At 35.1% G+C, this 14,373-nt stretch overlaps 1 protein-coding gene across 8 annotated transcripts in view; it reads right to left on the bottom strand.

Moving 5' to 3' along the window:
* The window catches only part of LOC133658928 (protein FAM184A-like), a 141,216-nt gene extending 131,519 nt beyond the window's left edge, over positions 1-9,697 (bottom strand). For all 8 annotated transcript variants that reach the window (XM_062061474.1, XM_062061482.1, XM_062061463.1 and 5 more), the window contains exon 1: positions 9,240-9,697. In XM_062061474.1, the coding sequence (XP_061917458.1) occupies positions 9,240-9,404 (165 nt within the window). In that variant the 5' untranslated portion in view covers positions 9,405-9,697. The remainder of the gene's footprint in view (positions 1-9,239) is intronic.
* Positions 9,698-14,373: the final 4,676 nt, after the last annotated feature.

The following is a 14,373-nucleotide window of genomic DNA, read 5'->3' as shown; positions in this document are numbered from 1 at the left end:
TTATTAGTGAGAATATACTTATTTTAAGGTATTTTTGGGTTTCATTGAGGTTATCTAATTTTACTTGTTTTGGAAAGTCTTGACAAGCCGAATTGTCTTGTTCTATTGGCAGATAATTTTGCTGAGTTCAAATAAAATACCCCAAATTTTTGTATTTTTTGTTCTTGTTTTTGAACACTGACTTTTTGCAGTGTATTGGGAGGTGATGTCATCATTTGAGTGAGCGTCCAACACTATTTGCGTGTTGTTTTTGTTACAGCTACAGAGAACATATATCAGGCCAGAGTAAAAAAAAAAAAAGGTCCATTTCATCCTTCTGTTCTATGGAAGCCTTTGATTCCCGGCCCTGCATCAGCCATGCGAGCACCGCTTTAATTATACATGATTATTGTAATGACGCCTGCTGCTTTCATCTCATTTCTTTTTCTTCTTCTTGTTTTCGCTGTTGTCTCCGTCTCCCAGGAATGCGGACACGCTACTATTTGTGTCGGCAGGTTTCATAAATAAAAGACATATTCCGCATGGAACAAACGGTGTATTCATGTGCTTCTAGTCACACTTCCTAGAGGTGATACTGTACGTGTGACGACATCTACAGTATGTTCCTGATGTATTCCGCATGGATAGGTGTTAGGAAAAAAAGCCCATCATTACTATCATTGAGGGATAAATACACTGCTTTTCTACCTTCTTTCTAAACTGAATGAATAAAGTTGAGCAGATATTGTGAGCCAACACACAAAAAAATACATGAAGAAATTAGGTGGAACAAACTCCATACTTTCTCGGATTTAGTTGCCATAAAATCCAACAATGAGTCTGTGGAGGGGGCGTGGTCTGCGGGCCTGCCACGGAACAGGGTGTGTAAGGACCGGCCTCGAAGTCAGCGGCAGGTGAGTAGATTGCCCAGCTGGGGCTTGTTATCTAATCACCTGTCACCCTTATTAGCAGCAGCCGGAACGAGAGACGTGGTTGGAGTTGGAGCCAGAGAGAGAACCACGGAGCCAGAGAGAGAACCACGCCAGAGACAAATATATATTGCTGTAGTGTTTATGCCAAATAAAGCCTTGATTCAAACTGTCTACCGGGCTCCCGGAGATCTGTCGGCCAGGAGAACCCACCACAGGAGGGCAACCTCCACATAATCTTATACTGCATGTAAGTAAATGTAGGAAAATGGTCTAGTTTACAAAATGATCATATATTTTCTATGTTGTTAAGTTAAAGTTAAAGTACCACTGATAGTCACACACACACTAGGTGTGGTGAAATTAACCTCTGCATTTTTGACCCATCCCCTTGTTCCACCCACTGGGAGGTGAGGGGAGCAGTGAGCAGCAGCGGTGACGGCGCTCGGGAATCATTTTGGTGATTTAACCCCTAATTCCAACCCTTGATGCTGAGTGCCAAGCAGGGAGGTAATGGTTCCCATTTTTATAGTCTTTGGTATGACACGGCCGGGGTTTGAACCCACGACCTACTTATCTCAGGGCGGACACTCTAACCCAGGGGTGTCTAAACTTTTTCCATTGAGGGCCACACATGGAAAAATTAAAGCATGTGGGGGCCATTTTGATATTTTTCATTTTCAAACCATAACAAAATATATGCATTTTGTATTTATTTTACCTTTAGGGGTCCCGGGGACCATAAAGGGTCTCAGTCATTAAAATGTTAAAAATAAGTCAGATTATTATTATTATTTTTAAATTATTTAACGCTTACAGTAAATCTCTATATCAACTTCAAGTTGATATAAAGTAATACAAATTTAAAACATTTTTTTATGGTTTTTCTGTCAAAAACAACTTAGTTTTTTTAAAGTAAAACTGAAATATGCAGTATTTAGTAATTAGAGCCCTAAAAGATCAATAATGCAAGACACCATTGATTTTAATTCTTTCATATTTTTGAGTAATCACAGTGAAAAGATAGATAAAAAATCACTAAATATATTTGGGATCCAAAAGGTTCCCCACTCATAAAGTGATACATTTTTATTAGGTTTTTCTTTTACTTTCATCACTTAAGTTACAAGATCAACTTCGGATATATCTGACGATTTTATGCTGGAACTATTATTTTGTTTGTTGAATGCGCTTTTGTCAAAGAAAACGTTGATGTTTTTATATGGCTACTACACAATATATGCAATATTTACCACATAAAACATTTTAAAGTGAAATATTTGAAGTGATTGGAGCCCTGAAAATAATTCATTATAACATGGATTTTTTGTCTTTTTTTTTTTTTTTTTGAGCAATGGCAAAAAAATAAAAATGAAGAAAGACAAAAGAAAAAAAAACAGCCTGCATGGCAGCTTTTGTGTCAACATTGCAACTTTTTCTCGTTAGATTTCACCTCATTCCACTTTTTTTAATGTTCTTTTTTATTTTTACAATAGTATTTCCAGATTGTGTGGCGGGCCGGTAAACAATTAGCTGCGGGCCGCAAATGGCCCCCGGGCCGCACTTTGGACACCCCTGCTCTAACCACAAGGCCACTGAGCAGGTCTACGTGCTAATGCTACTTATAAAGACAGGTAGAACAATGACATGCTCTTTCACTTGAAATACATAATCAACTTGTACTTTTGTGATACGTAATATGTCAATAAAGGTTGGGAAAGACTGCCTTGGAGGAGTATTAAATGTTAGCATTTTAAGATAGCTAGCAATTAGCGGCGTTAGATGCGAACTAGCAATAAATGGCGCTAATTTCTAGCAAGCGATTAACAGCGCTAGCTCCCAGATAGCAGTTAGCATGCTATTTGCAGGCTAGCGATTAACAAATCAATCAATCAATCAAAGATTAACACTATAGTTACCAGCTAGTGACTAGCACTCTAGTTTCCAGCTAGCAATTAATGGCGCTAGATGCCAGCTTGCAGTTAGCATGCTAGTTTTCAGCTAGCGATTAACGCTCTAGTTTCCAGCTAGTGATTAACGTGGCACTGTGGAGGCCCTGAGTAGCTCCTTCACCATTAGACTGTTAAATCCACAGTGCAAGACTTTACAACGCACTTATGTGATTACTGTGAAGTTTTTTTCCGTGCTGTGCAATACCGATGTTAGTGTTTTATTGTTGTATTTTATCTTCTATCCATACATATTAGTAAGGAATATGTAGTATATATATTATGATTTATTTTGTTTTTCATTATGCATTGTTTCCCACACATTCATTTGGGAAACAAAAAAAAATATATATATATATATATATATATATATATATATATATATATATATAATTTTTTATTTTTTGTCCTGTCCAGCTTCTCAGGCAAATCATATAGTTGAAAAAAAAAAAAATAATAATATATATATATGTATATATATATATATATATATATATATATATATATATATATATATATATATATATATATATATATATATATATATATATATATATATATATATATATATATACATATATATATATTATTTTTTATTTTTTGTCCTGTCCAGCTTCTCAGGCAAATCATATAGTTGATGTAGATGCCCATATAGGCTGTTCAGATTTACTTTACAAAAGAAAAGTGTAGGATACTTCTCTTGTTGCCTTATTTGTATTTGACCACTACTGTTTTCTGTTTATTTGTTACTGACTGTGGCAGGACACCTCTGCCTCTGTTTCACTTTATGTTGCTGGTAAATAATATGGTTGTAGTAGTAGGCTAAAGTTAAATTATTTAGAATGCACTAATTAAAGGGGCAGAGCTTTAAGAGACATTTTAGCTTTTATATTTTATAAGATATATTTTTTGTAAGAACCACAATTAATAAATATATTTCAGTGAATAACTTATTGTTCAAATCTGTATATAAATATGTACATAAAGTGTTGTAATTATATTGTAAAATGGATGGATGGAAGGACGTTTAAAACAAAACTGTTATTATTAATTAGTAAGTATACATTTTTTGAGCCTTTTAGAGAAAATCATATCATTGTAGTAAATTATGCAAATTACTCGATTATGTCATGGTGACCACGCCCATAGCCACGCCCCCAACGCCACAGGTATGTTGGCAGTTTATGGGAAACACTGTTATGCTTTACTTCCGTTACTGTATGTAAAAACCTGCACTGCAACAATGTAATTTCATTATTGTGGGATAAAAAATAAAAAGTCTATGCTAACAGTGATTGATCTAGTTACCAGCTAGCGATTAACGCTCTAGTTTCCAGCTAGCATAGACTGACCATACGTCCTCTTTTACCCGGACATGTCCTCTTTTGCGGGGCTGTCCTCGCGGAGTTTCTTAAATGCCTCAAATGTCCGGCATTTTGAGTCAGGGTTGCGTGTATTTTCAATGGACGTCCAGAGTTAAGAAGGGGTTAAAAACAAAACAAATTGTGAAGATGTGCCACACAGCAGCATTCGTGAGGGAGGGGCAGAGACACAGACAGTGAGAGAGCGAGGGAGTGGATTGATTGACATACTTGCCAACCCTCCCGATTTTCCAGGGAGACTCCCGAATTTCAGTGCCCCTCCCGAAAATATCCAGGGGAAACTATTCTCCCGATTTCCACCAAGACAACAATATTGGGGGCGTGCCTTAAAGGCACTGCCTTTGCGTGCCGGCCCAGTCACATAATATCTACGGTTTTTCACACACACAAGCGAATGCAAGCATACTTGGTCAACAGCCATACAGGTTACACTGAGGGTAGCCATATAAACAACTTTCATACTGTTACAAATATGCGCCACACTGTGAACCCACACCAAACAAGAATGACAAACACATTTCGGGAGAACATCCGCACCGTAACACAACAGAACAAATACCCAGAACCCCTTGCAGCACTAACTCTTCCGAGACGCTACAATATAGTATGTATGCATGCCCTGGCACACCATTATCATCATTTCATGACCGAAGCAAACGACTTTTAACACTTTTATACTGAAATAAATACACCTACAACTTATTAAATAAAAACATAGAAAAAACTACCAGCAGCGGTAAAGTTTAGATCCATGAAGGAAAGAAGAAAGTGAATGAATGTTTATAACTGAATAAATTTGCATATGCATACAAATTTGTCTTCTTTTTTTAATTATTTCTTTTAATGAATTAAGTAACATTTATGACAACCTTTTTCCAAAACACAATATAGAATGTGAGATATAACAGGACAATGCATACGTTTATCATTTGTTTTCAAAACGCTTACAAAAAAGTGGGACCCCAAAAATTTACTGTGGGACCCCATTTTTATGACTTGATGGGGTCCATAGGACCCCGTTTTGAAAATTCCTAGCGCCAACACTGCTGTCAACGGAGGAGAAAAAATGCTTTATTTAAATAAATATATTATTTATAAAGCAAGTTCAAGTATCATTGGCAAATTTTCACCTAGTCCCAGACTTGGCGTGCTGCCCGCCTTGGCACGCATATACAGTATGTGTCCTCTTTTTGGGATTTCAGAATATGGTCAGCCTAAGCTAGCATTTAACGCGCTAGTTGCCAGCTAGCGATTAACACTGTAGTTACCAGCTAGCAATTAACGCTGTAGATTCTAGGTAGCGATTAACAGTGCTAGCTGCCAAAAAGCGATTAATGGTGCCAGCTACCAAATAGCGATTAATGGCACTAGCTACCAGCTAGCAATTTGTGGTACTAGTATCCAGATATCAATTAACGGCCCTAGCTGCCAGCTAGCGATTAACGCCACTAGAATACAAATAGCGATTAACAGTGCTAGTTGCCAGCTAGCTATTAGAGACGCAATACTGTACTGTATTATTTAAATATACTTGTATTTCACAATAATGTAGTAACTTTAGGAATGGTTTAATTCAAAACATAATATTATAGAAGATATATTAGCGCCATTTCTCCATCAGTTTGGGGGTCTTTGGCCTACAAAACATTAGTGGCTAGCATGCTCAATGCTCAACCCTCACTCAGAGTGGTCATGGGTTCGAGCCCAGTGTTGGACCGTGCGGGATGACAACTGGAATATTTACTAGCTGGAATTTACCCAAAGACAGTTGACATTGTAGTTCAGCCACACATGGATGAATAATCCTTGTTCTTTGTCTTTGTTGCTTGCAGGGAGGAAATCATCTCATTTGCTCCCATTAAGCAAGGCACTAGGGGATTCTCTTTTGAATATGACCAAAACAAACAGAGCATAGATTTAGCTCAGCCACAAACTGGGCACAAAACCAACCTAGTGAGGGGTCGTCACATCCACCATATTTATTTTCACACCAAGCATTAAATGGATCTTTTTTTTTTCTACATTTAAAAGACTTCCTTTTGGTCTACATAACATGTCATGGTGGTTCTTTGGTCAAAATGTTGCATAGATTATGTTTAACAGACCATCTTCAAACCGTCTCCTCAGGATGCGTCGTTTTGTGGGCGGTCTTATTTACATGGCTCCACTATGACTGCGTCTTCTCCCCGCCATCTTTCTTGTACTTTTTCCATATGGAGTCGACTGACAGATTTAACTTCGATTCACATTTTATTCTAAATTGACACATAATTTTAAAAAATCTATTAAAATAGAAAATATATACACATATATACATACATATACACATACACATATATATATATATATATATATACTACATATACATACAGTATATACATACATACATATATACATACACACACATACACTATATTGCCAAAAGTATTTGGCCACCCATCCAAATGATCAGAATCAGGTGTCCTAATCACTTGGAAAAAAGAAGGAGCCTGATGATTACTTTGTCGGACTACAATGCTGGACCTCTTCCTCTTCCAACATGACTGTGCACCGGTGCACAAAGCAAGGTCCATAAAGACAGGAATGACAAAGTCTCGTGTGGATGAACTTGACTGGCCTGCACAGAGTCCTAACCCGATAGAACACCTGTTAGAAAGGCGACTGAGAGCCAGGCCTTCTCGACCAACATCAGTGTGTGACCTCATCAATGTGCTTTTGGAAAAATGGTGGAAAATTCCTATAAACACACTCCGCAACCTTGTGGACAGCCTTCCCAGAAGAGTTGAAGCTGTAATAGCTGCAAAAGGTGGACCGAGATCACATTGAACCCTACTTGCCAACCTTGAGACCTTCGAATTTGAGAGATTAGGTTGGGGGGGGTTGGTGGTAGCGGGGTGTATATTGTAGCCCGGAAGAGTTAGTGCTGCAAGGGGTTCTGGGTATTTGTTCTGTTGTGTTTATGTTGTGTTACGGTGCGGATGTTCTCCCGAAATGTGTTTGTCATTCTTGTTTGGTGTGGGTTCACAGTGTGGCGCATATTTGTAACAGTGTTAAAGTTGTTTATACGCCCACCCTCAGTGTGACCTGTATGGCTGTTGATCAAGTATGTCTTGCAGTCACTTTCGTGTGTATGCAGAAGCCGCATACAACATGTGACTGTGCCGGCACGCTGTTTGTATGGTGAAAAAGCGGACGCGTCGACAGGTTGTAGAGGACGGCACGCCCTTAATATTGTTGCCCGGGTGAAAATCGGGAGAAATTCGGGAGAATGGTTGCCCCGGGAGATTTTCGGGAGGGGCACTGAAATTCGGGAGTCTCCCAGAAAAATCGGGAGGGTTGGCAAGTAAGCATTGAACTAGAGATGTAATATCGGAAATTATCAGTATCGGGTTGTTTTTTTTATCGTTTATTAATTTTATAATTAAATCAACATAAAAAACACAAGATACACTTACAATTAGTGCACCAACCCAAAAAACCTCCCTCCCCCATTCACACTCATTCACACAAAAGGGTTGTTTCTTTCTGTTATTAATATTCTGGTTCCTACATTATATATCAATATATATCAATACAGTCTGCAAGGGATACAGTCCGTAAGCACACATGATTGTGCGTGCTGCTGGTCCACTAATAGTACTAACCTATAACAGTTAATTTTACTCATTTTCATTCATTACTAGTTTCTATGTAACTGTTTTTATATTGTTTTACTTTCTTTTTTAATCAAGAAAATGTTTTTAACTTATGTCTCTTGTTTTATTTAATTCATTTTTTTTTTAAAAAGGACCTTATCTTCACCATACCTGGTTGTCCAAATTAGGCATAATAATGTGTTAATTCCACGACTGTATATATCGGTATCGGTTGATATCGGTATCGGTAATTAAGAGTTGGACAATATCGGAATATCGGATATCGGCAAAAAAGCCATTATCGGACATCCCTAATCACAACATCTTCTTTCGTTTTTTAATTAATTTATATTATATTTATAATCTCAGGAAATACGTCCCCGGACACATGATGACTTTGAATATGACCAATGTATAACGACTTGGTATCGGATTGATACCCAAATTTGTGGTATCATCCAAAAATAATGTTAAGTATCCAACAACAGAAGAATAAGTGTATGTATGTAACTGTTTTTATATTGTTTTACTTTCTTTTTTAATCAAGAAAATGTTTTTAACTTATGTCTCTTGTTTTATTTAATTAATTTTTTTAAAAAAAAGGACCTTATCTTCACCATACCTGGTTGTCCAAATTATGCATAATAATGTGTTAATTCCACGACTGTTTATATCAGTATCGGTTGATATCGGTATCGGTAATTAAGAGTTGGACAATATCGGATATCGGCAAAAAAGCCATTATCGGACATCCCTAGGAAGAATGGTGGAAAATTCCTATAAACACACTCAGCAACCTTGTGGACAGCCTTCCCAGAAGAGTTGAAGCTGTAATAGCTGCAAAAGGTGGACCGGCATCATATTGAACCCTATGGGTTAGGAATGGGATGGCACTTCAAGTTCATATGTGAGTCAAGGCAGGTGGCCAAATACTTTTGGCAATATAGTACTTTAAACCTGTCTTTTTTTTTTTGGCAGCAATCACTAGAGTTTTATAGTCTGCTTGCAAAGCAGCTTTGGCTTTGTTTCTGTTCCCACATCAACGGCCCTCCTTACTACTAATAGTATTTCTGCTCTCAGGTAAAAAAAAAACAACCTGCATCCCCTAAAGATGACGTAATCAGCCTTTGTGATAACGTGCGCAGGTTCAGCAGTGGATTTGTACACACAAAGACGTGGAATAAGCCAAAAGAATAGGATATTTGGGACAACACAAATACGACGAGAGGTGCATGTGTAGGTGAAAGAATGCAAGTTGACACACTGCAGCAGTTATTGAGCGGCCATCACTTGCCGTCATGTTTACAAAGCAGCATCAAGGCGCCAAAAAGCGCCTCAGGACTCCGCCTCCATCATCACGCTCACCTTGGTCAGCTGGGCGATTTTCTTGCTCATCTTCAAATGAAGGTCCTGCGTGTATTCCAGCTTCAAACTCGCGTCGTAAAACATGCTGGTGGTTGACGTCGAGATGTATTTGCCGCTCGTCGAGGCGCTGCTGTACACGGGCTGCCAGCCTGCCCCCGTCGCCATTTTTTTTTTTTAACCGGGGATGTATCGAGACCAAAAAAATAAATAAAATGGGAGCTACGCGGCCAAGCCCGCCATTGTTGTTGTGGCGGCGGGGGGCGTCCCGCCGTACGCACCTGCGGGATGAATGACAAAGAGGCGGGGACGCGCAGCAGTTGTTCATCCAATGGCGCGCGTCCAGCGGTTTAATGCGGCTCCGGGCGCCAGCTGTTCACGTAGGACGGCGGACATCATCGCGCCTCCTCCTTCGCCGCCTGAGGACTCAGGGTCCAGCCGCAGGATGATGCCTTCACTGGCTGTCGGAAAAGTTTGGACGCAGTTAAAAAACGTCAAGTTCGAGAGTCGAACGACTTGACACAACTGATTAATCAAACCTACGTAAGAATGTACAAATCTACCCTTTTAACACAAATGTATGTACGATAAAAAAAAAAAAAGAAATGAAACGAAAATGCGTTTATATGGGCAAACATTTTTTTGGATGTGACGTCATGAACTCGCCTTATCAAGCGTTGCTAATTGTCCAACACTGACATCTTGTGGTGAAATATTTAAAATGCATTTAAGGATAATTGAGCACATACAGGACTTACTTATGTGTACAGCTCTGGTAATGGGTACATTCGCAACCACCTGCACAAATGTACTTCAAAATGTAACAATCAAAATAAACATGACTTTTTTTTGTTTACTAGGGCACGCATATATAATATGCATTAGTTTGACCGTTTAAAATCAACGATAATAAAAAGGAGATGCTTGGAAATAGCATAAAAATGCCCCAAAAACTTGGAAAAACGCGATTCATAGCGTTACTTTTTGGTGTAACCATCATGAGCGTTCTGTTCAGGTATATTTCTTTTATATTTTGATAAATCATCATATGTATGTATTACTAAATTTAAATAGGTATTGATCAATCTTTAAGCTTTGTGTATTTGATTTATTTTTGCTTTTGACATCTTATTTAGAATTGTACTTGAAACTTTTACAACTTTGTGTTGCGCTCATGATGGCGTAACCAAACTAGATTTCATTTAATTATTTTATTTTGAATATTTATTCCCTTTTTTACATTTAGTATATTTAAATATTCATTTATAAACATTGAATACGTTTCAAATTTTAATAAAATGCAATTGCCTTCATCTTATAGGGTAATGTTTAGTTACACCAAGTCATGAGCATAACACTAAACTTCATCACTTTGACTTGTAATATCTCTAATTCTGGTGGTGTTTTATGCTTTTTTCTTTTTGGAACATGTACTATACATATAATACAATAAAGTCCCATATAAAATTATGTTTCTATAGCAATACTTTAATTTTACCTTTGAAAGTAACGCTCCAATGTCCATTAGTGGAGCTGTACACTAATCCATCCATCCATTTTTCTACCGCTTGTTCCTTTTGGGATCGTGGGGGGTGCTGGAGCCTATCTCAGCTACATTCGGGCGGAAGGCGGGGTACACCCTGGAAAAGTCGCCACCTCATCGTAGGGCCAACACAGACAGACAGACAACACTTATGTTTAATATATTTTTTTCGTTTTACCTGAAATATTGCACAGACATTTAAAAAAAAAAAAACTCATTATATATAAGAAATATAATCTTAGAGAAAAATGTAATTAAAAACATTTGTACGCACGTACAACACTTAAGACCTTCAGTACATCAGTATGTGGAATTAAATTATGGAATGGATTAAGCAAATAAATCAAACAAAGTACTAATATGATCCTATTCAAGATACTATTCAAACTTAAAAAAGAAATTAAACGAAAATGCGTTAATTTTTTTTAAATGTAATTTTTCAAAAATATTTATTTTATTTTATTATTTTTTTTACTAAACTTTTATTCATAAATTTCAACATTTACAAACAGTTGAAAATAATAATCAAAGTAAGTACAAAAACAGTACAAAACGAAAATACGTTTATATGGGCAAACATTTTTTGGATGTGACGTCATGATCTCGCTTTTTCAAGCGTTGCTAATTGTCCTACACTGACATCTTGTGGTGAAATATTTAAAATGCATTTAAGGATAATTAAACACGTACTGCATGAGCACATACATATTTAACATATTGTTTTCGTTTTACCTGTAGCATTGCAAAGGCATTTTTTTAAAACCCCACAATAGCAATTCTTTGTAGATTATGTTATATATGTAAAAAAAAAATAAAAATAAAAAAATCACATGATGTTAGTGCACCAGTCGAGGAAAATGAGCAATCTACAAACCGTGTTTCCATATGAATTGGGAAATTGTGTTAGATGTAAATACAAACGGAATACAATGATTTGCAAATCATTTTCAACCCATATTCAGTTGAATATGCTACAAAGACAACATATTTGATGTTCAAACTGATAAACATTTTTTTCAAGCGTTGACCGGTCCGCAGCTACAAAAAGGTTGGGGACCACTGGTCTAGACAACAAGACTACTGAAGACAAATGGTTTAGAAGTGTCAACAGGAAGCAACCAGACATGACCACGACCCTGTTTGCAGCATATGAATGTTCATATGTGACACACCAATGATCAGCACACTGGAATGATGAAAGACATATACAAACATGTCTTCATGCACACCGATTGGCTGTAAGAACCAAGAGTGATATTAGCAAAAATATATCATTAATCATCTGTTAATGTTTCGCTCCTTCCCCTTACGGCACACCATATTAACAGCACAGGCCATCAGAGGTGTGGCAACGCCGGGATATTTATATATTTTCTAAAATATTTAGCTTTACACTTGGCGAGACATTTACATTTAACATTAAGATTTAACATTTAGATTTAACTTTTAGATTTATATAGACATTCGAGTCAACATTTAGATTTTACTGTGAAATTTTGATTTAGATTTAACATTTCGATTTATCATTTTGATTTGGATTTAGTATTACGTTGTAACATTTAGATTTACGATTTAGATTCATCATTTTGATTTAGATTTAATATTTAGATCCAACCTTTAGAATTAGCACTTACATTCAACATTTAGACTTAACATTTCGATTCAACATTTAAGATTTAGATTTAACATTTAGGCTTATTATTTACATTAGAGTCAACATTTAGATTTTACTGCAAAATGTATATTCAGATTCAACATTTAGATTTTACTGTAAAATTTAGATTTAGATTCAACATTTAGATTTATCATTTTGATTTGGCTTTAATATTTAGTTGTAACATTTAGATTGATGATTTAGATTCAACATTTTGATTTAGATGTAATATTTAGATCCAACCTTTAGAATTAGCACTTAGATTCAACATTTAGACTTAACGTTTCGATTCAACATCTAAGATTTAGATTTAACATTTAGACTTATTATTTACATTAGAGTCAACATTTAGATTTTACGGTAAAATTTAGATGTAGATTCAACATTTAGATTTGACATTTACATTTATCATTTTGATTTGGATTTAATATTTAGTTGTAACATTTAGATTTAGATTCAACATTTAGATTCATCATTTTGATTTAGATTTAATATTTAGATCCAACCTTTAGAATTAGCACTTAGATTCAAGATTTAGACTTAACATTTCGATTCAACATTTAAGATTTAGATTCAACATTTAGGCTTGTTGTTTACATTAGAGTCAACATTTAGATTTTACTGCAAAATTTAGATTTAGATTCAACATTTAGATTTGACTGTAAAATTTAGATTTATAATTCCACATTTAAATTTAAGATTTAGATTAATCATTTTGATTTGGATTTAGTATTAAGTTGTAACATTTATATTTATGATTTAGATTCAACATTTAGATTCATCATTTTGATTTACATATAATATTTAGATCAGACATTTAGAATTAGCACTTAGATTCAACATTTAGAATTAACACTTCGATTTAACATTTAAGATTTAGATTGAACATTTAGACTTATCATTTACATTAGAGTCAACATTTAGATTTTACTGCAACATTTTGATTTAGATTCAAACATTTAGATTTGACAATTACATTTATCATTTTGATCTGGATTTAATGTTTAGTTGTAACATTTAGATTTACGATTTAGAGTCAACATTTAGATTCATCATTTTGATTTAGATTTAATATTTGGATCCAACCTTTAGAATTAGCACTTAGATTCAACATTTAGACTTAACGATTCAACATTTAAGATTTAGATTTAACATTTAGGCTTACTATTTACATTACAGTCAACATTTAGATTTTACTGCAAAATGTATATTTAGATTCAACATTTAGATTTTACTGTACAATTTAGATGTAGATTCAACATTTAGATTTGACATTTAGATTTATCATTTTGATTTGGATTTAATATTTAGTTGTAACATTTAGATTTATGATTTAGATTAAACATTTAGATTAATCATTTTGATTTAGATATAATATTTAGATCCAACCTTTAGAATTAGCACTTAAGATTCAACATTTAGACTAAGGCTGCAGCTAACGATTATTTTTCTATCGATTAATCTATAGATTATTTTTTCGATTAATCGGTTAATCTATAGATTAATTTTTCGATTCATCTATAGATTATTTTTCCTTTTACCGATTTTTTTAATTTTTATTATTTAAAATGAAGATGAAAAAATAAAAGTAGGCCAGTTTTTTCAAAAGGCATGGTTTTTATTTACAAAAAAAAAAGTATGGCCACTCAGTCAACATTGACAACAACATGACAAAATATTCTGTAACAATGTAAACATTTAAAACTTTTAACATTTAACAAAATTAAAAGTAGCTTATTTGCTTTTTAATGTGCAAATATAAAAGTAAACATCCAGTGCAAATCTTAATATTCTGCAATAGTATAAGCATTTCAAAAGTAAAAGTATTGCTTATTTTGCTTTAAAATGTGCAAAAACAAAGATAAACATCCAATACAAAAAAGTGCAAAACGAAATATTCTGTAACAACAGTGTAAACATTTCAACAAAAGTGAAAGTAT

Source organism: Entelurus aequoreus, linkage group LG01 (assembly GCF_033978785.1).
Source record: "Entelurus aequoreus isolate RoL-2023_Sb linkage group LG01, RoL_Eaeq_v1.1, whole genome shotgun sequence".
Taxonomy (NCBI): domain Eukaryota; kingdom Metazoa; phylum Chordata; class Actinopteri; order Syngnathiformes; family Syngnathidae; genus Entelurus; species Entelurus aequoreus.
The sequence above is the reverse complement of the archived record's forward strand: the minus strand, read 5'-3'. Positions and strand labels throughout refer to the sequence as shown.